The sequence below is a fragment of the Babylonia areolata genome, chromosome 7 (assembly GCF_041734735.1).
Source record: "Babylonia areolata isolate BAREFJ2019XMU chromosome 7, ASM4173473v1, whole genome shotgun sequence".
NCBI classification, from domain to species: Eukaryota; Metazoa; Mollusca; class Gastropoda; order Neogastropoda; family Buccinidae; genus Babylonia; species Babylonia areolata.
Genome location: NC_134882.1, coordinates 26,348,058 through 26,375,506, shown reverse-complemented (window position 1 = coordinate 26,375,506; position 27,449 = coordinate 26,348,058). Strand labels below are relative to the sequence as shown.

General features: G+C 47.2%; 1 protein-coding gene across 2 annotated transcripts in view; it reads left to right on the top strand.

Annotated features, from left to right (window-relative positions):
* Positions 1-8,903: 8,903 nt before the first annotated feature.
* LOC143283927 (uncharacterized) overlaps positions 8,904-27,449 on the top strand; it is a 104,081-nt gene continuing 85,535 nt past the window's right edge. For both annotated transcript variants that reach the window (XM_076590368.1, XM_076590367.1), the window contains exons 1-4: positions 8,904-9,037; positions 15,104-15,178; positions 15,705-15,734; positions 26,046-26,092. In XM_076590368.1, the coding sequence (XP_076446483.1) occupies positions 8,927-9,037; positions 15,104-15,178; positions 15,705-15,734; positions 26,046-26,092 (263 nt within the window). In that variant the 5' untranslated portion in view covers positions 8,904-8,926. The remainder of the gene's footprint in view (positions 9,038-15,103; positions 15,179-15,704; positions 15,735-26,045; positions 26,093-27,449) is intronic.

Genomic DNA, 27,449 nt, shown 5'->3' with positions numbered 1-27,449 from the left:
CTGTATTTGACTGTTTTTGGATCTTTGTGAGAGGGAGTATCGACATGGGAGAGTATTGACGCGGGAGAGTATCGACACGGGGGAGTCCCGTAATTTATGGTACAGAAAAAGAGCTTCATTGCTATCAGTTTAAGTTCTTTCTGCTTTTCCTTTTCTTTTTTATTCATTTGTTTTACGCGGTGCAACTAAAACTTCGAGCATGTGCATTAGAGGACTGAGATGAAGCACCGACTGAGTCAGTTCTGATTATTGGTATCCCATGGTACCTTTAATACCAAAGGTTTGATTATCATCAAAGTGGTGATGCACTCATCGATCTGTAGTATACGCCCAGTTCCGTATGTCCTTCGCGGCTATCTATCTATCTATCTACGCCTGAGGTCCCGTCTGGACATAGGCCGTCAACGAGAGCTCTCCAGGCACCCCGGTCCTCAGCCAGTTGCTCCAGCTGTCCCCAGGTGCGGGCCATTCTCCTGATGTCTGTCTCCACATCTCGGCGCCAGCTGTTCTTTGGACGGCCTCTTTTTCTTTCCCAGGTGAGGGCTGGTAGTGTGGTGCTGGGTGTAGGTTTTCTGAGGGTGTGGCCAATCCACCTCCAGCATCTTCGGAGGATGTCTTCTTCCACAGGCTGTTGGTTGGTTCGGTTGCCACACGTCTTGCTTTCTGATGGTATTTGGCCAGCAGATACGTTGTATTGTTCTCAGACAGATGTTAATGAACGTCTGGATTTTCTTCATGGTTGTGGCGGTTTTGCGGCTATCCTCGTGTGTATTTTTGGTTTCAGCCCCTGTTATTCTTTCCATGCACATGTTTGCCTTATATTCTTGACATGATTATAGCTCAGGTGTGTCCTGCAGGTAAACGTATGAATTTGTGATCAGATGTTTCTGTTTCTTTCTTCTTCTTCTTCTTTTTCCGCGAATGACTATAGTGCTGACGCATTTTACTAGATTTCGGCGGCCCCCTTCTCCCTTCCTACCTCGATTGCTGTCCTCTATTTAGTCCGCAACTTGATAGTGTGTGTGTGTGTGTGTGTGTGTGTGTGTGTGTCCTTGTGCATTTGTGTGAGCGACTGTAAGGATATGTGTGTGTGTGTGTGTGTGTGTGTGTGTGTGTGTGTGTGTGTGTGTGTGGTTGCACGCACGTGCGTGCGTGTATGTGTGTGTGTGTGAGGAATCATATCCCTTGCGCAGCATAACACGCACATAGAGAAAGTATCGAGAGGTCTATGGTATGCTTGTTTATTTATCTATTATTCATTTATATTATATATATATATATATATATATATATATATATATATATATATATATATATATATATATATATATATATATAATTAAACCTGCTTCAACTGTGAAACAAATTAGCAGTTGCGGATTACAAAGGAAAACAAAAGGGCGGCGTTACTGTGGTGAAACGCTTCACCCGGAGAGGCCGGTGCGGGCAATGAGGAAGCTGTGTTGTCTGACTTTCACACAGAGAAATGTTACTGAAAAGTGCACTCCTCCTCTTTCCTCATTCTTTCCGTCCCCACCCCCCACCCCCCTCCAAACCTCTTGGGTCCCCACACCCCACCCCCTCCAAACCTCCTGGGTCCCCACCCCCCAAAACCCCTCTAACCCCCCTCCAAACCTCCTGGGTCCCCACCCCCCAAAACCCCTCTAACCCCCCTCCAAACCTCCTGGGTCCCCACCCCCCACCCCCCTCCAAACCTCCTAGGTTCCCAGCCCCCAAACCCTCTCCAAACCTCCTGGGTCCCCACCCCTCAACCCACCCCCCAACCCCCTCATAACCTCCAGGGTCCCCCCCCCCCTCAACCCCCCCCCCCCAACCCCCTCATAACCTCCTGGTCACCACCTCTCCAACCCCCTCCAAACCTCCTGGGTCCCCCTCCAACCCCCCCCCCCCCCCCAACCACCCCCATCTACTCTAAACCTCCTGCCCCCCCCCCAACCCCCTCCAAACCTCCTGGGTCCCCCCCAGCCCCCCTCCCCAGCCCCTCCAAACCTCCTGGGTCGCTCCCCCCCCACCTCCTCCAAATCTCCTGGGTCACCACCCCTCCAACCCCCTCCAAACCTCCTGGGTCGCCCCCCCCAACCCACCCCCCATCCCCTCTAAACCTCCTCGGTCCCCCCCAACCCCCTCCAAACCTCCTGGGTCCCCCACCAGCCCCCCCCCCCCAAATCCCCTCAAAACCTCCTGGGTCCCCCCAACCAACCCTCTCCCCCAACATCCTCCAAACCTCCTCGGTCACCACCCCTCCAACCCCCCTCCCACCCCCCAAACCCCCTCCAAACCTCCTGGGTTCCCACCCCCAACCCCCCCCAACACCCTCCAACACCCTCCAAACCTACTGGGTCCCCACCCCCCAACACCCTCCAACACCCTCCAAACCTAGTGGGTCCCCCCCCCCCCCCAACACCCTCCAACACCCTCCAAACCTACTGGGTCCCCACCCCCCAACACCCTCCAACACCCTCCAAACCTAGTGGGTCCCCACCCCCCAACACCCTCCAACACCCTCCAAACCTAGTGGGTCCCCCCCCCCAACACCCTCCAACACCCTCCAAACCTAGTGGGTCCCCACCCCCCAACACCCTCCAAACCTAGTGGGTCCCCACCCCCCCAACACCCTCCAACACCCTCCAAACCTAGTAGGTCCCCACCCCCCAACACCCTCCAACACCCTCCAAACCTAGTGGGTCCCCCCCCGCAACACCCTCCAACACCCTCCAAACCTAGTGGGTCCCCACCCCCCAACCCCCTCCAAAGCTCCTGGGTCCCCCCCCAACCCCACCCCCCCAACCCCCTCCAAACCTCCTGGGTTCCCACCCCCCAACCCCCTCCAAACCTCCTGGGTTCCCACCCCCCACCCCCTCCAAACCTCCTGGGTTCCCACCCCCCAACCCACCCCACCCCACCCCCTCCAAACCTCCTGGGTCCCCAACCCCCTCCAAACCTCCTGGGTTCCCACCCCCAACCCACCCCACCCCCCATCCAAACCTCCTGGGTTCCCACCCCCCACCCCACCACCCTCCAAACCTCCTGGGTTCCCACCCCCCACCCCACCCCCCCTCCAAACCTCCTGGGTTCCCACCCCCCACCCCCACCCCCCTCCAAACCTCCTGGGTCCCCCCCAACCTCCCCCCAACCCCCTCCAAACCACCTGGGTCCCCACCCCCCAATCCACCCCACCCCCCTCCAAACCTCCTGGGTTCCCACCCCCCAACCCACCCCACCCCCCTCCAAACCTCCTGGGTCCCCACCCCCCTCCAAACCTCCTGGGTCCCCCCCAACCTCCCCCCCAACCCCCTCCAAACCTCCTGGGTCCCCCCCAACCTCCCCCCCAACCCCCTCCAAACCTCCTGGGTCCCCACCCCCCAACCCCCTCCAAACCTCCTGGGTCCCCCCCAACCTCCCCCCCAACCCCCTCCAAACCTCCTGGGTCCCCACCCCCCACCCCCCTCCAAACCTCCTGGGTCCCCACCCCCCCACCCCACCACCCTCCAAACCTCCTGGGTCCCCACCCCCCACCCCCCTCCAAACCTCCTGGGTCCCCACCCCCCTCCAAACCTCCTGGGTCCCCCCCAACCTCCCCCCCAACCCCCTCCAAACCTCCTGGGTCCCCCCCAACCTCCCCCCCACCCCCCTCCAAACCTCCTGGGTCCCCCCCAACCTCCCCCCCAACCCCCTCCAAACCTCCTGGGTCCCCACCCCCCAACCCCCTCCAAACCTCCTGGGTCCCCCCCAACCTCCCCCCCCAACCCCCTCCAAACCTCCTTGGGTCCCCACCCCCCAACCTCCCCCCCCAACCCCCTCCAAACCTCCTTGGGTCCCCACCCCCCAACCTCCCCCCCCAACCTCCCCCCCCAACCCCCTCCAAACCTCCTGGGTCCCCACCCCCAACCCCCCTCCATACCTCCTGGGTCCCCACCCCCCAGCCCCCTCCAAACTTCCTGGGTCCCCACCCCCCCAACCCACCCCCCAACCCCCTCATAACCTCCTGGGTCCCCACCCCTCAACCCCCTCATAACCTCCTGGGTCACCACCTCTCCAACCCCCTCCAAACCTCCTGGGTCCCCCTCCAACCCCCCCCCCCCCCCAACCACCCCCATCTACTCTAAACCTCCTGCCCCCCCCCAACCCCCTCCAAACCTCCTGGGTCCCCCCAGTCCCCCCTCCCCAGCCCCTCCAAACCTCCTGGGTCGCTCCCATCCCCCAAACACCCTCCACAACCTCCTGGTTCCCACCCCCCCAAACCCCCTCCAAACGTCTTGGGTCCCATCCCCCAAACCCCCTCCAAACCTCCTGGGTCCCCCCCCCCCAACCCCCCCCAACACCCTCCAAACCTAGTGGGTCCCCACCCCCAACCCCCTCCAAACCTCCTGGGTCCCCCCCACCCCCCCAACCCCCCCCCCCAACCCCCTCCAAACCTCGTGGGTCCCCCCCCCTAACCCCCTCCAAACCTCCTGGGTCCCCACCCCCCAACCCCCCCCAACCCCCTCCAAACCTCGTGGGTCCCCACCCCCCCAACCCCTCCAAACCTCCTGGGTTCCCACCCCCCAAACCCACCCCACCCCCCTCCAAACCTCCTGGGTCCCCAACCCCCGTCCAAACCTCCTGGGTTCCCACCCCCCCACCCCACCCCCCTCCAAACCTCCTGGGTTTCCCACCCCCCCAACCCACCCCCACCCCCCTCCAAACCTCCTGGGTCCCCCCCCAACCTCCCCCCCCCCCAACCCCCTCCAAACCTCCTGGGTCCCCACCCCCCAACCCACCCCACCCCCCTCCAAACCTCCTGGGTTCCCACCCCCCAACCCACCCCACCCCCTCCAAACCTCCTGGGTCCCCCCCAACCTCCCCCCCCCAACCCCCTCCAAGCCTCCTGGGTCCCCACCCCCCAACCCCCTCCAAACCTCCTGGGTCCCCACCCCCAACCCCCCCTCCAAACTCCTGGGTCCCCACCCCCCAACCCCCTCCAAACCTCCTGGGTCCCCCCCAACCTCCCCCCCCCAACCCCCTCCAAACCTCCTGGGTCCCCACCCCCCAACCTCCCCCCCAACCCCCTCCAAACCTCCTGGGTCCCCACCCCCCAACCCCCTCCAAACTTCCTGGGTCCCCACCCCCCCAACCCCCCTCCAAACCTCCTGGGTCCCCCCCCCCAACCTCCCCCCCAACCTCCTGGGTCCCCACCCCCCAACCCCCCCTCCAAACCTCCTGGGTCCCCCCCCCCAACCTCCCCCCCAACCCCCCTCCAAACCTCCTGGGTTCCCACCGCGTTCTTTCCCTTCCGTACCCCCACCCGCCCTCTCGCACTACCCCGAACCATTGGCTCCTGCGGGCTCTGCTTTTGCTTGAAGAGCACCAAATTCGCACAACTCCTGCCACTGTAACCATATCGTCGGCGTTGATTGATCTTTCAGTTTTTACAACTGCGTCAGTGGAAATGAACAGATCTAAGGGAAATCAGGGCAAGCCATGTAGTGCAACAATGTTGTAAAATATCGAGACTTCGAACGCCTTTCATCTTGCCGCGAGACGTGTCGCTGTTGCCATCATGCAGCCTCCGGAGTTGTCAATACAGAGATTGGCCAAGTGGTTAATTGTTTTATAGTGTCGCATACTGATTCAGAAGACTCGGGTTCAAGCCCAGTCGGAGGTAGGAATTTGTTTGGACCGTGTCCGTGTCCTACAGACCAGAGATGAGTGCACTGCGGGTTTGAATTGGGAAGTCTGCGACTTCATCGTAGAGAGTCATCGTCTCTAGAGCCTCAGTGACTGACACACTTGATATAGGTATAGTATGAAAGAAAACACAGTGTGCAGCCTTGTTGTCTTAAATACCTAAATGGACCTACCCAGCGTCATCGTTGTCAACCTAGTGTGAAAGGAAGCATAGAGTACAGCCTAGTTTCGTAGTCCAAAACCAAAACGGACTTCCATGGCAGAGTTGCTTTCTTCATCATTGATTCATTCATCAAATTTCGACAAAAAAGCACCTATTTCTGCGGCTCTTTGTGTTGCCCTCCTCTCATGGTTGTTTCTGTTTCCACTTCCCCTTCTCCCTCAGAGAGAGAGAGAGAGAGAGCAGTTTATGTCTTCTGTAGAAGGCCCGATCTCTGTTTCAGAAACATTTCTCTCTAGTGTTGCAAGCTTCTAAAATGTCTTGTTCCTTCAAGCTGCAGCATGTGAATACTTGGTGGCGGGGAACAAGTGGAAGGTGCGTGCCTCTAAAACTAACAATGGTGCACTTGCAACACTAACACCCAACACCTGCCAATTCCGCTGCCAATCTGTACGTGTTGTTGTTCTGACAGTGCCGTCAGTGTTGTGTTAGGTCTCTGCCGTTCAATTTCCAGGGATGATATCCCTGTCGATCATACCGCCTGACGTGGGTGTCGATGTTAAATCCAGACAGGCCTTTAACTAAAGGTGGACCACGAGTATCCTTTTCTGTTTTAATTCCAGGGGCCGTGGGACTCAAATCCACGAATCTCTGAATGCAAAATTTGATTGGTGCTCCACATGCAGGTGAACGATGTGCTCAGGTGTCTCGTACTGACCAGGTACATCTTGGGCTAACAATCATTCATGCACTTGCAAGGACAACCGTAGTAGGTGAGCTGGACAATATGTAGACCTGTCTGCTACACAGACACCATCAGAACGGAATCACATCCAGATGGGACGTGATTGAGAAGGGACCAGTCTGACACTGCACACTGACACGACCAAAGCAACAACACATCCAGATAAACAGTGAGACGGAGACTAACACCGCACTGACACCTCCAAAACGACAACACATGCATTCAGATGGACCTATCTGACTTTATACAGGCACCACCAGAACTGACGACAGCACATCCAGGTGGACATTGAGGATGAAGGGATCTGTCTTGCACTGCACTTACATCACAATATATTCATATGAGCAGTGAGAAGAGACTAATCCGACACTGCACTGACACCGCCGTCAGAACGACAACACATTCAGATAAGCAGTGAAGAGGGACTTATTTGACACTACGCTGACACGCTACCAGAACAACTCATTCAAACAGGCAACGGTAAGTCCGGACATATCTACCCCCTGAACAGTAACACTTTCAGATGGGCAGTGAGAAGGGACCTATCTCAGTGACACACCATAGAGACCGCAGAACAACAGCACATTCAGATGAACCTGTCTGACACAATACAGGTACCACCAAAACGACAACACATACAGACTCGCAGTGAAAAGGGAGCTGTCTAACACTGCATTGACACTACCAGAACGACAGCACATTCGAGAAGGGCATTGAGAAGGGACTTGTGTAACACAAACACTGATACCACCAGAACGACAACATAGATGGACATTGAGAAGGGACCTATGTAACCAAACACTGATACCTCTGACCAGAACGACAACATAGATGGACATTGAGAAGGGACCTATGTAACCAAACACTGATACCTCTGACCAGAACGACAACATAGATGGACAGTGAGAAGGGACCTATGTAACCAAACACTGATACCTCTGACCAGAACGACAACGTAGATGGACATTGAGAAGGGGCCTATGTAACCAAACACTGATACCTCTGACCAGAACAACATAGATGGACATTGAGAAGGGACCTATGTAACCAAACACTGATACCTCTGACCAGAACGACAACATAGATGGACAGTGAGAAGGGACCTATGTAACCAAACACTGATACCTCTGACCAGAACAACATAGATGGACAGTGAGAAGGGACCTATGTAACCAAACACTGATACCTCTGACCAGAACGACAACATAGATGGACAGTGAGAAGGGACCTATGTAACCAAACACTGATACCTCTGACCAGAACGACAACGTAGATGGACAGTGAGAAGGGACCTATGTAACCAAACACTGATACCTCTGACCAGAACAACATAGATGGACAGTGAGAAGGGACCAACGTAACACTGACTGCACACTGACACAACCAGAACGAAAACTAAAAAGGCCATGCAGCTTGTGGCTGTCAATGTCTACCTACGAAGCTGAACACTTAACATCAAACACAGCAGTGTGCATACAGCGGAATTCTTTCCGAATCTCCCCACACCTTCTCAACAAAATCGCCTGTCTTATAATGTGTGTGTGTGTGTGTGTGTGAGCCTTGAGAGAGAGAGAGAGAGAGAGAGAGAGAGAGTTTACTAAGTTTCAACTTGTTCACGTATTTCTAAAGCATAACTATATTTGAAAGCATGCAAGCACACAAACACACACTGGAACACTGACAGACGCATGTACTAGCCTACGGACCGGACGGCAGCATGCCGCGAAAAACCCAAACCAAAACAAAACAACCCACCCGCCCAAAACAACAAAAACATGCACTCGCATCCGTGAATACACTACCAAACATGAGAGTATGCCATACCGTTGCCTACAATGTGCATACAAATGAATTTCGTTTTTAAGGGAATACCATGCGGTACGTGTGTCTTTGTTTCGAACATTCCTGCAAACACGGAGGACTTTAAAATTAAAAAAAAAATTTTAAGGTTTAAAAAAAAAAAAAGTCCATTAAACTTTTCATCCAAGAAGGATGAAGTCGTTTGGTTCAAGTGCAAAACAACCGCTTATTGTATCCGTTTCTGTCGCAAACTGTGTCCATAAAAGAACCTTCTACGGAAGAACTTTCCTTTGAAACTGACATGAACAAGCGCTCGTGTGTCAATTTCAGTGACGTCGCTCAGAGTTGACCCCGAGGTCACCAGACACTCTGTGTAACAAAGTTGATGCTCGTACACCAATCAAATCATTGCGTTTCATCTCTCTATCCCCAAACCCTCGACACATGTAAATGAGATCTCTTTCTGAGTACGAAGTGGACGGCGGAGCAACTGTGTAAACGGGGGGACACACCTTTTTCTTCGTGCATTTGATATGCATTCAAAGCTTATCACCATAATGGACAATTTTCTGGCGCAGAACGGCTATTGCAGAAAACTGCTTGTCAAGGACGGTTCTTGCATCTTCCGTGCCGTGTCTGAAACCGTAAGTTTCATAGACTGTGAGTGTGTGTCTGCTGTCTGTGCCTTCAGTTTTTCACAGTTCTGTCTGGTTGCGGTACTCACTCAGCTGACCTCGATACGCACGTGGAAAATGTGGGCTATTTTCGCTGCTGACCGGCTGTGTGCTTCGCGTTGTGCTGTGAACTGCCTCGTGAAATGTGTAGGCCCCATTGTTGTCGCTGCATGGTAGGCCTTTAGCCACACTCGTACCCACATGGGCAGCCGCACAGGGTCCGTCGCACTGGCACCTCTGGTCAATTTCTGCAACAATGTCCTTTTATGGAAAAATAGTTGTTACATCAACTAACATATTAAAAAAGGAAGAAGCAACTAAAATGGATGGAGTGGGATGGGGGAACTGCACATGACTGATAGCTGTCAAGATCGCGAAGGCCATATTTTCTTTTGCCTTCATTCTGAAATAAGAGACATTGGGGCGCCGAGCTGAACTGTTCACAATTCCTGCAGGTTGTGTGTCAAAGCCTATGAGTCTTTGTTGATGGTTTTTACGTCCATTCTGAAATGGTGACAGTTCGTTTTTTTCTTTTTTTTTCTTCTTCCCTCCCACAGCAATACATGAGATTGGTTTTTTTGTTGTTGTTTTTTAATACAAGAAATTGGATTTTGGATCTACCTCAGTTTTCAGATTACATATTACAATATTCATTTGGAATACAGGGTGTCAGAAGCACGCGCGCGTGCGCACACACACACACCCACGCACACTCACACACACACACACACACAAGAAAAGGCTGAGAGTGAAAACAGCAACAAAAATGACAAGATTAAGAATAATTTACAGCTGTAACCTTACTGATAACCAAACATTTGTTTTTAATTATACCTTATTCTCTGTATGGGAGAGAAAGGGGGAAAAACAACTTTGGACAGAACTGATTAGTAGAATTTTACTTGTTGCCTCAGATGAAGAAAATTATGACAAGCTTAAAACATTGCATATGCATACAGATTCCTCCTCCTCCTCCTCTCTCTCTTTGTATATATATATATATATATATATATATATATATACATGCAGAGCTTCATGCCCAGCCCAGCACACCTGAATTCATATCATCACTTTAGTCAGTCCACACTTCCACACTTACTTGTTTGAAAAGAAGCATTAAAAGTATGCAGTGTTGAGGGAATTGTTCACTGTGTGCCATTTTGTAAGTGAAATTATAGATTTAGAAGATTTTCAGTCAACATGCAACCAATGCCACTGCCCAGAAATTGTGGATTGTTCCCAGAATCAGTGGATTCTATCTGGTCAGGACCTGCCACCATCAACACATTTCAACATTTTCTTGAAATCAGACATATGCCATCGTGTATTAAAATTGAACTGATGGCATTGTATTGACTGGGCTGGACACAGGATAGGCTGTTGCGAACAGCAAACTTATCCACCTCATGAAATAAAACACGTTTACAAAGCATGTGTGACAAAACTTAACAACTTCAGACTGATGAAGCCAGTCCTTTAGTCTTTCAAACGCCGATAATATATTTATCTTGTGTATGGTGTTCACTAAAATTCATTGTGATTAGACTAAATTCATGAAAACTTCAAGAGGTTACTGCAAGTGAGAGTTGTCTGCTTTGCATATATTTTGTGACTATAAATATATGAAACCATTATTCTGTGAATCTGTTCCACAATCGTAAGTGGAGATATTGAACAAATGTCTTTCACTTACTTCTTGAAGACAAAGCAGTTGAATTCCCAGCCTCATGGATTCTGGAGTGTTTGGGACAGGCAGATTTTATCAACCTATGTAAACTGATTGAAACATTGATGTTTGCTGTTTTTTGTTGTTGTTTTCCTAAACTTTCTTTTTTTTTTTAACCAGTATTTAACCACTATGATTACATGTTAACATTGTCAACAAAACAAGTGAACTTGAATGGACATGAAAAAGGAACAAGAAATATATAGCCTACAGCTGCACAAGTCAACACACCGAGGGTGTCCTTCTACAGGCCATCAGCACCTGTTCATGGAGCGGTTCCCCTCACTCACCCACTCCATCTGAACAGTAGTAATGATTGCAATAATGTGCTCAGTGCCCTTAGCACAATGGCCCTGGACTTGTTAGTGTTCATCTCAACATGGGAGATAAAATGATTACATGAATTTACACAGGGAACCATAATCAAGACTCACAAGCAAGTCATAAGGAATGTATCAGTGACAAAGCACACACACACACACACACACACACACACACAGAGTGCAATACAATGTTGTACTGCCAGTATAAAAAAAAAAAATTCACATTGAGACTTTTGTACTTCCTGGAAAATCATAGCTGTGTGGACAGCACAAACCAGTCTCATCTCCCACAGTGCACATGCACCCAGGCAAGACTGATTACAGGTGGCTCAGTCACAGTGCCCACAGTCGTGTCATACAGTAGTGCACATGCACCCAAGACTGAACACATCTGGTCATGTGGCTCAACAAACCACAGATCAGTCATGTCCCACAACAGTGCAGATGTGCACCCAAGCAGGAGAGCACACACATGCACTCAGGCAGGACTGAACACAGCCGGAAGTATAAACTGAAGACTGATGAAAACACAGCATTCAAAATTTAAATGAGTTGTGCAGTTCAAAGAAAGTCTAAAACATTTTATGTACATAGCTCAACAACAACAACAACAAAAGTACAAATTTTTGTCAGTCACTGCACACAAGTGGTACCAGGACAGTGGAGGAATATTGGCAAGTTCAGTTTATCTTAACATTAACCAAACATTGATAGTGCTCAGTGTATGTCTACACACACACACACACATACACATGCGCACACACTTTGATAGTGCTCAGTGTATGTCTACACACACACATACACATGCGCACGCACACACATATACACACACACGCACACACACACACACACACACACACATATATATATATATATATACACACGCACACACACACACACATATACATTATATATATATAGAGAGAGAGATGCTAGTTACTGATTGTTGCTCTGCCCTTTATGGGAATTATATCCAAAAAAAAAGATTGTCTGCTCACAATAATATTTCTAAGAAGACGGGAAAGCCATTTGTTTCTTCATTTCAGTTAAGTTCCACTTGAGCAATTACTCAATGACTGAATAGTGGCAAGTGCAGTGGAGTGTTGGCCTAGAAGTAACGGATCCGTTTAGGAAGCAAGAGAATCTGAGCGCACTGGTTTGATCCCCACACTCACTAGTATTTTCTCCACCTCCACTAGACCATGAGTGGTGGTCTGGAAGCTAGTCAATGTCATTCGGATGAGTCATTAAACTGAGGTCCCGTGTGCAGCATACACTTTTGCACATGGCAACAAAAGGGTTATCCCTGGCAAAATTCCTTAGAAAAACCCACTTTGATAGGAAAACAAATACTCTTGCAGGCAAAAAAAAAAAAAAAAAAAAAGTTTGAGGCTCTCTCACTGTGGCAACATGCTCTCTCTGGGGAAAGCAGCCTGAATTTCACACTAAGAAGTATATTGTAACAAAAGAGTAACACAATACAATGCAATGCAATACAAGTGTTTAAACAGCATACAAAAAGTCAGCATACAAAAAGTCAGTGAATACTAACACTACACACCCACTGAAAATCAATAGATGATATGATTCCAGATAAAATCGTTCTCAGTGAATGGATGCTGGACTTCATTGATTTTTAACAGATATATATGCGTATTGATTTTCTGTGTGTATGTTTTTCTTTCTCTTTGTTTTGTGTTTGTTCTTAGTAAGATGCTGGCCACACACTTCAGTGGCTTTTCAGTTGTATGATTTGACTGTGGTGTTTGTAGTCACATAATTAGTATGACGAAAACTGTTAATGCACAGTGTTGGAAATAGTATGCCATTATGAATTGTAAATGTGTGTTAATGTGTGAATGTGTGTGTGTGTGTGAGAGAGAGAGAGAGAGAGAGTGTGTGTGTGTGTGTGTGTGAGAGAGAGAGAGAGAGTGTGTGTGTGAGAGAGAGAGAGAGAGAGAGTGTGTGTGTGTGTGTGAGAGAGAGAGAGAGAGAGAGAGTATGTGTGTGTGAGAGAGAGAGAGAGAGTGTGTGTGTGTGTGAGAGAGAGAGAGAGAGAGTGTGTGTGTATTTGTATGGTGGTAGCTGGATGTGGACTCATAATGATAACAGACGTGATGTATTGATGATGTGTCATTTCTAACAGACATGATGTATTGATGATGTGTCATTTCTGTTAATCTGACAATGTAACAGTCTCTAAGTCAGTTTCAGTTTCTCAAGGAGGTATCAGTGTGTTCGGACAAATCCATATACGCTTCACCACATCAGTTAGGCAGATGCCTGACCAGCAGCATAACCCAATGTGCTTAGTCAGGCCTTGAGTGTATGCTTATATATTTTTTTTAAGTATCCATATCAATATTTGTGAACCTATCATTGGATTTCCTCAGCAGAATTTTGAAAGGAAAACACTTGTTGCCTTTGGTTCTTTTTCAGTGCGCTAAGTGTGTGCTGCACACGGGACCTTGGTTTATTCTCATCCAAATGACTAGACGCTCGGTTTGATTTTCCAGTCAAACTTGGGAGAAATGGTGAGAGGGGGATTTGAACCCACACCCTCACGGACTCAATATATTGGCAGCTGAGCGTCTGAACCATTCTGCCACCTGTCTCCCAAAGTCAGTCTTGCATTAATGCATAGTACCTTTATCGGCATATGATTGTATTCATGCAGTTTGGGTAATTAACAAATTCTGCTTTGCATGCACATTGCTCCATGCAATTTCTGTTATCATTACCATCCCAACATCAGCTGTCCTAAAGCTTTCTTGGACAAGAGTAGGGATGTGCCTTTGGCAAGACACTTTCCACTTCTACCAGGTTCTAGCCCATGTAGTTGGGACAACAGTTGTCTCCTTTGCTGTTCTGATTGTCATATTTGGACATGACCATCATACAGTGTTTGTGTTATTATTACTGTTATCTTCATCATCATCATCATCATCATTATTATTATTATCATACAGTGTGTTTATGATATCATTATTATTAGTAGTAGTATTGCTGTTGTTGCTGCTGAAATTCTACAGTTAGTGGAATTTCATCACAACTAATGTCCTCTCTCGCTCTCTCTCTCTCTCTTTCTCTGTGTGTCTCTCTCTCTCTCTCGCTCGTTTGCTTGCTTGCTTGCTTTAGGCGTTTTTAGCTTTCAGAAATCCACTCCATTCATGTGTGTGCTTTATTTTTTCTCAACAGCTGTAGTTGATAAAACACAGATTTCTCCGCATTTGCCCACTCAGTTGATAACCATTTTATTTCTTTTCTTTCTTTCCTCTTTTCCTTTGTTTTGTTTGTTTGTTTTTAAGCATGTATGATGCATTTAGAGGTTTAATTCCACCGTAGGAGTCACCCCCTGGATTAAGTTGATCGGATGACCAGAGGTTTAACGTTAAGAGTGAACTTGGGTAACTTGTCCATCTGGAGGAGGAAGGATATAGAGAGTGGGTGGGGGGAGGGGCGAGACAGACTTATTCAGGTATTACTGCGATATCATTTAGCTTATACGTAATTGTCCATGACATGAGGTTTTTCTTACCCAATCAACATTACTTTGGTTATTTTGTTTCATATTTTCATGAATGTTCATGTTCTAAAAGTGATTGTGCTTGATGTGTTGTATCATGTACTTGATCCAAGACCACTTTCTGTGCATTTACAGACAAGGAAGTTGTATCTTACCAGTGCCACATAGCCTGCTGTGAGACCTTTCCACTTAGTTGGTAAAGGTGGCTCTGAAATCAGTGGGGATTATTGGGGAGGGGGGGAGCATGTGTGTGTGTGTGCATGCTGGTGAGGCATCTGCATGGCAGATATGGTGTAGCGTATATGGATTTGTCCGAACGCAGTGACGCCTCCTTGAGCTACTGAAACTGAAACTGCATGCATGTGTGTATTTGTGAATGCATGCATGTGCCAGTGTGCCTCAGTGTGCGTGTGTGTTCGAAAGGGAGAGAGAAGACTGCAAAATGTATTTTCTGTGCGCAGCTGTTCCTGACCCAAGCCTACCACAGCCACGTACGTCAGATGTGCACAGACTATGTGTGGCGTCATCAGGAAGAGGTGAGTGATGTCATGGCTTCCTTATAAGCCTATCATCACGCGTACTCTAAAGCACACACGCACGCGTACACACACACACACACACACACACACGTATTCGTGCACTGCATGCATACCCACTCATGTGTTACCATGTCAGAGATGGTACCAAGGGGGCAAGTATCCCCCTGGTTGCCTGTTATTTCAGAATCTGCCTCTCAGTTATATTTGATATAGCTTATCTAAAATGGCAAGATAACAAATTAATGATAACTTTTAACTGCATGCGAAATTTAATTATACATTCAGATAACCCCTGCTGGGTGCTCAACACTTTCACTTTCAGATAAAATCTGCCAGAAATACACACGGTTATTGCAGGAATACGGTCGAGCATTCCATATCCCTGCCCGCACGTGCCGCGCGCGTGCGTGCATGGCTCTCACGCACGCACGCACACACAGACACACACAAATACAGACAGACAAACATTTTTTTTCCACAGGTGCCCATTGAAACATGCATTTCAATCTTTGCCGTTTTTCAGTTTCAGGATTGTGAGATCTCGGAACACAGGGTAAGTGCATTTGATCATGTCTGCCTGTCTGTGAAGCACGCGTACCACTTGGGGCTTGTATGTGACTCCATTGCTTGTGTGTGTGTGTGGTGTGTGTGTGACGTCTTTAAAGGAAACGTCTTCCATGTTTCTTCGTGAAACATTTAGTGACGTAACCGTTGAACAAAAAGTTTAAAGATTAAAAGCTGAAGCTTTCATACATAATCTTTCTGGTCATCGGGACAAGGAATTCAAATCCACTGTGTCCAGGGCTCGGCATTGGAAGGCCGGGCGCAGTCCTGTCCGTCACCGTTCTGACCTTTCCGTAACCGAGTCGGGTTTCCATTCACACGTTGGTAGAGTGAAGACAAGCGGAGTAAAGTGCCTTTCTTAGGGACAGCTCCATGCCGAAACGGGGCTTCGAACCCTGATCACAGGTGAACGCTAGATCTGAAGTCAAACGCCTAGAAGGCAGGTTTCTAAGTCCCTGGGTGAATAGAGGGTCAGTAAATCCCATAGTTTGAGGTCGATCGATCCAGTGGTTTACAGATATGATAGTGGAGACACCGAGTCATGATAATAATAATGATAACTGGACATTTATCAGCGATTTCCTCATTGCACAAAGCCACTGAGCGCTTCAAAATCCACACACACACGCATTCGAAACACACCCAGTCCTCAACTCGCAATCATGCACAATAAATATATATATGCGCATACTCAAAATCGTACGTACAGTACATCCATCCATACATTTGACGCGCACACAATACAGCGTTACGAATATACCTACACAATCATGTTGGCTGGCTATTATATCCGCAGCGGACTTACGTTGAACGACTCATTGGGAGACGCCCCAAATGTCGGGTTGTTCAGGGCTTGGGTCATGGTTTTGGGAGGGTTGTGTCGTTCTTCTGCTTCTTCGTTCGTGGGCTGCACCTCCCACGTTCACTCGTATGTACACGAGTGGGCATTTACGTGTATGACCGTTTTTACCCCGCCATGTGGGCAGCCATACTCCGTTTTCGGGGGTGTTGCGTCGTTCAAAAGGTGAGTTCTGGATGCCTGCCCGGGTGGGAGGTTCGTCAATCGTTCCAAGGAGGGAGCCTTGGCTGTCTAAAGGGGAGTGAAGTCGTAGATGTTCTCTCCGACATTCTTGTGCAGGCTATCCAGACTGTTGACCCCTGTGACGGCCACGGAGACCCTCATGAGTCCCATGACTTGTGCAGTGTGTAACTCGCTTTCATACATACATTTACAGTGGGTTGTTTTCCACTTCCGAAACGAACTGTGGTGCAGTCCCCAAGTGGCATTTAGATAAAGTATTATGTAATGACTCTTGATTCATGATCAGTTGTAAAGCAACAGTATTAAAAGACCTTAGAAAAGTAGAAAATAAATTTTGAAAAGCAACAATTACTACATACTTAGATAATAAGAAACAAAGATAAATGATATTTATCAGAGCAACGTTTTAAACCAGTTATTGTTTATATATTAGGCTAAAATTTTGTATTTTAAAAAGTGGAAAGAAACGGGTTACAGTGGTTTAGAGACATTGTGCATGTCACAGAACACAGACTGTTGAATCCAGAGGGAATTGGTTTGCTTTGGGGACACAAAAGTGCAACAAGAATATTTGAATTCAGTGTACTGAGAAATGCATTCCCGCCAGCTTGGCTTGACTGAGTTATAAGAAATGAGACCTATACCAACGAAGCACAACCAGCAGACTGTGAAGCTGACATGTTCAATGCCAAACCACTAGATATTTAGAAAATATTTGAAGACGGGCCTCCGTTATGCTACGTTCACACAGGCTGTAACCACGATCTAACCAAATGGTTACATTGAGGGATGTAACTACCATGAGACAAACTCTAGATTTTTCATACAGCATGTGTGAACGGAAAGCGTCTAACCACTGTCTAACTATTAGGCTCCGCCCCTTTTCCCGCGCGTTTTTTGACTGAGAGCAGCAGTTCTCGCTCGCTGGCTGGGTTTTGTTTTGCGCTGAAGTTAGACTGGTGGCATCTAACTACCGTTGTAACTTCGTTCTAACTTGAACAAGTTACAAGCCAAGTTACAGGGGTGCTGTGGCTGAGGCGTCATGTACAGATTGGGGTATACTTTTGTTTTCTGTGGTTCCCGTGGGTTTCCATGAGGTGGGGGGTCTTGAGGTTGTGCATCTCCACCAGCCTGCTGTGACCTGCTGCAACCTGTTGGAACTTGGGTCTTGTAACTCCCTTGTAACTCCCTTTGAAAGTATAAAACCCCCTTGTTTCAGGGGGGTCTCTTCATTCCATCTTGACCTGTCATCATGAATCGTCGATTCGTGTAGACGCAGCAAGAAGAACGAAAAAAATGACAGTCAGCCAGCTCAAATACATTCACACTGTAACTGATCAAGTTACAACACGCGTCGATGTAACTCACTTTTACTGACCCCAACCATGTAAAGAAGGTTGCAATCACTTGCAGTCGGTTAGATGTGTCGGGCTAGACAATTTGCATACCGCACGCAGCGTGCGTGCAAAGCATGCTATTTTGTTTTGACGTCGGAGTTTTTTTCAAACTCGGCTCCGCCTCTATTTTCTGCTCTAACTCACTGGAACCGACGGGGACTAGTGTGAATGCCTTTGTTACTGTTTATAACTTGATCGGGCGATGTAACCTCGAAAAATTTTTATCTCCCGAAAGAAGATATCAAACGTTAGAAACAATTTTCGATCATCGTGTTCAATTAAGTGAAAAGTATATGTCTTGAATTTGTTGACTATTTAACTTAGCAGTGGGTACACCTCGCACGCACACACATTCGCACGCTCACACACGCACACATACACACGCAAAAAAAAAAGAAAAAAAAGAAAAGAGAAGTTTAACAAACCCAGACAGACATTGCCACTTTTACACTTGCTGGAATGCAAGCGGCAACTCTCTCGAGCAACAATAAACCCAGACTTCAGTGTACAGGTATCGAATATTCCTAAATCGCATGCCGGAAGACACCCTGGGGCAATTGCTGTGCCAGACAAAAGGAAAACATGAGCAAAAGCTATTAGTGATGGTGGGTGTGAGTGAAGATTGCGTTTAATTGTTTACTGAGAGAGAGAGAGAAATGGGAAAAAGATATCGAGGGAAGCCTTACAAAAATCAAAGCACATAAAAAGTGGGAAGATGGAGACCGCACAAAAGGAAAAGGTTTTGAAATAAATCGGCTAGGTCAAAGGTTCCTAAAGAACGAAAGTTGATGTATTCTTTCAGAATTTTCTGTTTTTCAGAAATAATGATGCAACATTTAAAAACCAAATCATGGTGATTGATTCAACACCAGATTTATACATCAAAAAGAAAAAAGTGTGTGTGGAGAGGGGATACGATATTTGCGTGCCATTTTAAGTGATCAAGTCATATGTACATGTTCTCATTTCACCACAAAGAAATAGCCCAACGGAGTGCAGAGTGTTTGGCAATGGAAAAACAGAAATAATGAACGCTGCCGTTGCATTTGTGTTCGTTGTTGAATAGTGTGCATGTGGGTGGGGAGAGTAGAGGAATACTTTAGGTGACATTCACTGCGTTTTTCTTGCTATCACTGGCTTTGTCGCCAGCAATGGAGCGAACATGTTGCCAGAGAACCTAACAAGCTCGGAGAGTTCTTGACCTTGATCAGTGGCAGACGACATTTGGTGGAGATAGCTGGGGTGTCATTTGTTTATTCATTTATTTATTTTAAAGAAAAGCCTTGCTGCTCTGAAAATCAGTTACAGTTGCTAGACGGTGCTTGACTGTACAAAATTTGGATCAACGTGGCTCAGCATAGCGTCGCAAATGTGAGTTCTTGTCTTTTTTATGTTGGAGTGAAGAGAAAACCATTGATTAAATATCTGAACATTTATATGAAAAAAACCCAAAAAACACCACCACCCTAAATAAGATATGTGTTATACATGATCAGTGATATAGGACAATGATGCCTTTTCACTGCCCGAAAAGAATTATTTTCATCGTGACCCTGATTGGAAATTGAATTGTGACGTGGCAACAAAGGTGGAGGGTAGGCCCATTTTAAAATGTTTATATTAGCTGTCCTGTTGTCTGTCCGTAACTCAGCTCGTCTAAGATTAACGAAAGGATGTCTCGGCTGGAAGAGATGGATACATTCACACGCCTGAGGTGTGTAAACAATGAACAGACGAGGAGACAGGGAATAGAACGTAAAAACACGTCACGTTTCCTTCATTGACAGCAAGTAAAAGGCGCAGTACAGCTTCGACACTGCTGCTTCATCCGGCCCTGGCCGTGTGTCAGCAGTCAGACGTCTACTGTTCCGATGGTGCTATCCATGTTTGCCTCTTCCCGATTCGCCTATTCCCACTTTGCCTATGTACTCAGTTTGTCTGTGTATGTGTGCGTGCGTGTAAAATTAAGAAATATAATTTTCTTCATTGAATGTGCGTGTGTGTTTGTGTGTGTGAGACAGAGAGAGAGAGAGAGAGGCTGAATAGGTGAAGCGGGAAGAACGGGTAGGCGAAATAAGAGAAAGTCCAACTCTCAAGAGTGACGATAATTATGATCAAAGAGGAAGCGAATCAGATCTGCTCCGACCTTGGCCGGGTTGTACAACAGAATTACTTGGAAGCGCCAATGCCGTAGACTTAGGAAAATTTTCACCCCTAAGCAAAAGAGTCCTGGGAAGCTGTCTTTGGTGGGACGTGGTGTCGTTCACTGCTCTGGATGGCACTCTCAGTGAATCTGGCACCACAGCTAAGCGATTAGTGTCGTCATAAGGCTTAGTACCTGGTGTCCCGAATGTTGAATCAGAACTGAACTCCACCATAGTGACTGGGCAGCAGTAAAGGGAGTGCTCTGGTGCGTGGCCTTCTGGTGACCAAATATCGATAGTTCAGGACTGAGGCAGACTAACCCTGGTGTGGTTGTGTATAGGAGACCGGGAATGAGCGGCGTTTGAGTAACGCCACTGAAACGGCGCAGATGATGGAGCAAAACAGCTACATAAAACAAAAAAGGTAGCTGACTGTGGAAAGATATTGATTTTATCCCATACTCCCATGTCTATCCAATACACCAGACTCTCGCAGCATTATGCCCCCAAATCCACCAGTTCCCCTTTTCCTGCACCATAGTATAGCCTCGGAAAGATGCATCTTTTGGGAATTGATGTGCTGTAACAATGGCACAGAAGTCAGTATTACTAAAGTGACAAGTCGGATTTCATTACAAATTATCGCAACAGTACCTATTGCCCCATGTTTCCTGTAACGTTATGAAGAAGAACTGGTCACTTCTGTAAATATATGGACAAGAGTCGTCTGGAGGAGGCTCCGCCATTGAAATCTTTCCAAGGCTTCTCCTCCTCCTCGTCTTCCTCCTCCTCCTCCATTACTCGGTCAGGAGAAATGGTCCACCTTTCACCCCCCGCCCCCCCCTAATAAATTTTTCATATGTATTTTTTGGTGCTTTAGAGTGTATAGATCACGAAAAATCATGTTAACATAAATAAAATCTTGGGACTCACTGTCCCTTCTGGCTTAATTTTGAAGGGTACCCATCTCAGGTGCCGCGGCTGCTTTTCGTCGGTCCAAAACCTTCCATAAGTTTGGTGATCACCCGTGTCTTTGTTATTTGAGCTACAAGAATTTCCTTTATGTTTTTGTTGACAGTAATGCCTTCTACACGATACGCCATAATCAGAACGACAATATATGCAATAAAGTGACCGCAGTGAAGCTACGTGTGTACCCACCGTCTGTCACACGTTGCGAACTGTGAATTTGCCTAAATATTTGCAATAAACTGTGTCTCTAGAAAACTGAGCAACTTATTAGAAACAAAGTACACCACAGTTTCAAAGAACAGTCTCTTGTGATTCTTTTGAGCTATGCCACATCACTATGGGCCTATTCTGCTGTCCTCTGCCGCCGGTTTATCTCCCCTACCCCCTATTTGGCTTCAACGCCAATTTAATTCTTTACAGATTCACATTGGTCTATTTATTGAAAAAAACGTTTATGTGCACTTTCCAAGTGTGAGCACATGTGTGTGTGTGTGTGTGTGTGTGTGTGTGTGTGTGTGTGCTGTCCTCTGTCACCGGTTTATCTCCCATACCCCCTATCATTCTGAGTCGCTTCCCTCGGCATAAGTAGAAAGCGACTCTTCTGATACGTAGGATATGACAGCTTCTTCTTCGTCGTCAGTTTGGAAAGTCCACAAGGAAGTCAACCATATCTGCGGGCAGGATGACGTCTTCTGCGGACCACATTGGTTCCCAGGTGCCATCAACGTCGATCCATCCATGTCCATTGCTTGCTGCTGAAACATTAGAAATGGGTTCGATAGCCCTTTTCCAAATGGCAACTTGATAGTTGCTCCGTTTGATGTGCTCTTGAAGAGTTTGTTTGCACGGAGGCATGCTTGCCATGTCAACGTTGTGGTTTGCATTCAGTGGCTCATCTCCACATCTCTCCTTGAGTAGCTGGTGTCGGAGGTCATTGACACTGGTGAAACGATGTCTGCCGTACACAGGTGAAGGTCTCAAGATCGGCTTTGACTTCTTCAGCGATGGCCCATGTATCTCCAAGGCGGGCAATTGTTTCCACAAATCTTGGATTCTGTTGAAGAACTTTGATGGGTTTTATTTTCCCAATGCCCTTGAACGCACTTGTGTCGCAGCCGGTATAAGCATGAAGAGCCAGGAAGGCGGTGCAGTGCTGTTGCCTGTATGCTTTTGCGATGTCAGTGATGTTGATGAGCCACTGTTTGTTCCCCATTCCTGTGTCGAACAGAATCACCACGTCCTTCAGCTGCAGAGCGAAGTGCAGGAGAATGAAGAACATGTCTGAGTAGGGACTCTTGACGCGGACGAACCTGTAGCCATTCCGTTCAGCGTACGCACAGTAGAGGGCAACTCTAGAATCCGTCTCTTCTTGTGTGGATTTGAGCGTTGCGATTGGCATCCTTGTTGTCTTCAGCTTATCTGCCGATTGCAGCAGGAAGGTTTCTCCCTCGCATATCAACATGACTTTTCTGTCCCTTGAATTTTGGCGCATTCTCATCTTCGCTCCAAACGTCGAGTAATACTTGGGTGAGCTGCTTCTTATTTTCGTTGTTTGACAGAAACGTCTTCCAGTCTGCAGAACGCTTGGTGCTGTCTCCTTTCACGATGATCTTATCGCCAGTGCCTCTCCTTTTCCTTTCTATTGCTTTGATTGAGTACGTTTTGTACATGTCACTACTGAACACCACGTCCGTTCCCTTTGGCAGCATGTCAGATATCTTCTGGTTGATCTCCATGAAATTGGAAGGAAGCTGTTGCAAGCAGTGAAACACCGCATTGCCATCAATCACAACCAGCGTGGCATCATGGGGAGGTAGAGCAGCATCTTCCATATCTTTGGTGAGGTAGTTGAACCCTTTTGCTTTGTTGGTCTTGGCAAGGAAATTGTCAGCAGTGGCAATACTGTAAGGTACAGGAGTAAGTTGGTATGTCATCAGCTGTTTCAGATCGAGTTGAACACCTGCTTCCTGTGCCTTCAGAAGGAGTTGAAAGGCAATGTTCCCTTGTTGTTTGTATTCCACAACCTTCTTCTTGGTAGTCTTCATGTGGACGGTTTTGTTCATCGATGCCATCGTTTTCAGGTTTAGCCGCTTGACTGGTTCAAAGAAATGGTCATTTGCCATCAGTCTCTGCGTGATGAACGCCTCCTTCGCGGCTTTACCAGTTTTTTTTCTGCCCTCAACACATCATGCTGAATGCCAGCTGGGACAGATGCTCCAGATGACAAGGCGATGAGTTTGACCGAGGCTTCCTCACAGAAAGGGTCGATGAAACTTTTGATTGCATCCTGATTCTTCGCTCTTACGTCTCTCAGAAGGACACAAGTCACGATGTCTACTGCCAACCTCATCACCTTGTGCCATGCCAGCCATGGTGAGAATTGCATGAAGATACTTTGACCTCTCATGGGTTGTCCTGACCCATCTGTGGTAGGCCTCCTGGTTGGACAGCAGTCCCGTGAGACCAGCGCCACCTCCGCCAGCTCCTCCTTGGCTTTTGGTGTGCTTCATGAACGTTTCTTCCATGGTCTTGTCCACTGCATAGCGATTGCCAGGAATGAAGGACCTTGCCATGCTGAAAGCACCTCTCTGCAGCATCTCCTTAGCTCCAGGATGTGACAAGCCAATGTTTGTCAAGAAGACTGAGAAGGTCAGGTAGCGTGTGTAGTTTTGTAGAGCAGGAAGTCGTTGATTTTGACAGCCTCAAGGAGCGCAAGGACAAGCCATGCATGATCGATGTACGACAACCAAAATTGTGCTGTTGGTCCAAAGGCTCCTTCTCTGACTATCTCTGAACTGTTCGTACTCTACCATAAAACTGGCGATAGCTTTATCTTGCTGAAGCTCAGTCAACGTCTCTTTTGAGAAGAAACAAGAGGCTGTCTTGAGTTTAATCATGCTGTCTTCTGACAGTGTCGGAAATGACGTGTCTTCATCTCTGATTTCAAGATATCTTTCTAGCACCGAGCGTTCTAGACTCTCAAGCATTGTCTTATGGCAGAACAATGCTCGTTCATAATGTTTGCCAGACGGCACCCCTTGCAGAGAACCAGAAGAGATCAGGCCTGCCTCCAGAAGGATATCTCCGAAACCAGAACCATCTAGCTTTTTCCCAAGCATCTTGAGGTACGCACAGGCAAAGTGGAATGTACCGATCAGAATGATATGCTTCTTGTACTGGTCAGGTAGGTTCCAGACGATCGGGTAGGCTTTCATACAAACCCCAAGATCAAATGTAGTGATAACGTACTTTCATACAAACCCCAAGATCAAATGTAGTGATAACGTACTTTTGTCCAACCTCTCTCGTGGCCTCCTCTGCAAGTCTCAAGCACTCCTGGACTGTCTTGTACTCGGTGACTGGGTGATGGATCACAGGGTAGTAGTCCAATGTCGTCTTCTTTGCCGGGTTAATGGTAATAATGTCAGAACGTTTATTCGACATGGCTCAAAAGTCACAATAATACTTTCATGCTTCACCCTCGTGGTTCCGCACCGCTTGAAACACTTTCCCCATGTAATCTTTCACTATAGTACAGAGTCTTTCATTTCATAAAGAAAACACACACACACACACACACACACACACACACACACACACACACACACACACACACACGTGCTCACACTTGGAAAGTGCACATAAACGGTTTTTTTTTTCAATAAAAAGAGCAATATGAATTTGTAAAGAATTAAATTGGCGTTGAAGCCAAATAGGGGGTAGGGGGAGATAAACCGGCGGCAGAGGACAGCAGAATAGGCCCATAGTGATGTGGCATAGCTCAAAAGAATCACAAGAGACTGTTCTTTGAAACTGTGTTGTACTTTGTTTCTAATATATTGCACAGTTTTCTAGAGAGACAGTTTATTGCAAACATTTAGGCAAATTCACAGTTCGCAACGTGTGACAGACGGTGGGTACACACGTAGCTTCACTGCGGTCACTTTATTGCATATATTGTCGTTCTGATTATTGCGTATGGTGCAGAAGGCATTACTGTCAACAAAAACATAAAGGAAATTCTTGTAGCACAAATAACATTGACACAGGTGATCACCAAATTTATGGAAGGTTTTGGACCGACGAAAAGTAGCCGCGGCACCTGAGATGGGTACCCTTCACAATTAAGCCAGAAGGGACAGTGAGTCCCGAGATTTTTATGTTAACATGATTTTTCGTGATCTATACATATGAAAAATTTATTAGGGGGGGTGAAAGGTGGACCGTTTCTCCTGACATACTACATGGCATGTGTCGGGGCGCCGCACAAAGACATGTTCGCCAAATTTCAAAGCCTGGCAAGCGGATGGCCTTCTCAAATAAATGTACTGCAATTCATACTGAGGCCGCGTTTTGATATGGTGTTCTGTCCTCAAGAAAGGCACTTTACTCCGATTTTCCTCCCTTTACTAAGGTGTGAATGAGTACTTGACCGGATGTAAAAGGTTAAAACAGAGAAAAGAGAGGATTGTGCCCCGCCTTCCTGTGCCGTGCACAAGAAAGTGAATACGAATTCACTGCGGTTGCTGAGGGACCTTTAACCTTAACCTAACTGCAGTCAGTTCAGTTCCAAATACAAAGAAATCTATTGATGGAATATACATGTGATGCATGTACGACATCGGCAATATAGATGTATATCACTGACCACAATTTGTGCAAAGTGTTTCTGTCACATGAACACGATGATGATGTGCACGGCTGTTGCCGTGTGTGTACGTGTGTGTTTGTGTGTGTGTGTGCAGGAGCTGGCAGGCATCACGGACATGATGGCATTGTCCAGAATTTACCAGTGAGTAACCGGTACCCGTCATCTTGCATTCCACCTCTCTCCCTCTCTCTCTCCGCATTACAACACTTGATTTTGGCATTCATCAGAGGTTTCAGGCCCTTTACTATTCTCAATATACATAAATGACCTGCCTCTCCACAGAAAAATCCCAGCGTGAACTCTTGATGATGATACAACAATCCATACAACTCGCACTAACACTGACGTTCTTGCAGAAACGGTAAGAACAGTACTGGTGATTTCATCAAGTGGACCGAATTTATCCACACGTCACTCACCCACAAAAAATGCGTGTTCATCATAACCAGACAAAAAAGACAAAACATTTTAGATAACTTTTCGCTCATCCAACTTAAAAGTGAACCTGAGTGAGTGATCATAAAGTTCTGGGCGTTGTAATTGACAATAATCTCTCTGGGAATCCTCACGGTAACCTCTCTTGGAATCCTTACATAAATTTCCAACTAGAAAGATGGACCAAAAAATATTGATTGTCCAGAATCAAGGATTTCCTTGACATCCACTCACGGATGTGTATATATTGTGAACTCTCCCCCGTCGGCCCCATCACCGAGGAAAAACATCTGCCATTCATTTTTTCCCTAACCAAGTTTCTGTCAGTCCCCTTTCACCCCCTCTCTCTCCCTCTCTCTCTCTAGCCCATACACTTCCCTTGCTTTTGTAATGTTCTCCCATTATTGCTATATGTATCTCTATCAATATACTTCCGCATCGTTATATTTTCATCTGTGTACTTCTTATCCCTTTATATCTTATAATCATCATGCTTATGCTTATTAATTTGTATTATGTGATGTAGACCCTAACCAGGGCACGGATTCGCGGGGGGGAAAGCGCATCAGTGCTTTTATCCCCGGCAATAAAAGTCTCTCTCTCTCTCTCTTGGGTTGGTTGTCAGGCACTCTTTGTGAGTGTGTGTGTTGGGGGGTGGGGGGTAGTGTACATTTTCTCTTCTGTTTTCCTTTCTCTCTCCAGCTGCCCCACCACCCCCACTCCTCTTCCTTTCAGATGCCCACCCCTTTGCCTCTCTTTCAGATCTTCCCTTCGTCTTCTGTCCATGTGTCCTTTTTCTCTCCCTTTCGCTGGATCGTTCGCTCGCCGTGTGTGGTAATTTTCGAAACTAATCATCGCTCATAGAGTTTCGTGGGTTTTTTGTGGCTAGCACACAATATGTCCCATTCTATGTTCCCTCATGTACGTGCATTACATGCTTGTGCAGTCACTCACTCACACATACGCAAGTGAGACACACGCAAGCGTGGGCTGATCGTTTTTATAGAAACGTGACATGTTTCATCTATTACATGAAAAAGTTAAGGGCAAAAAAAGGAAATAC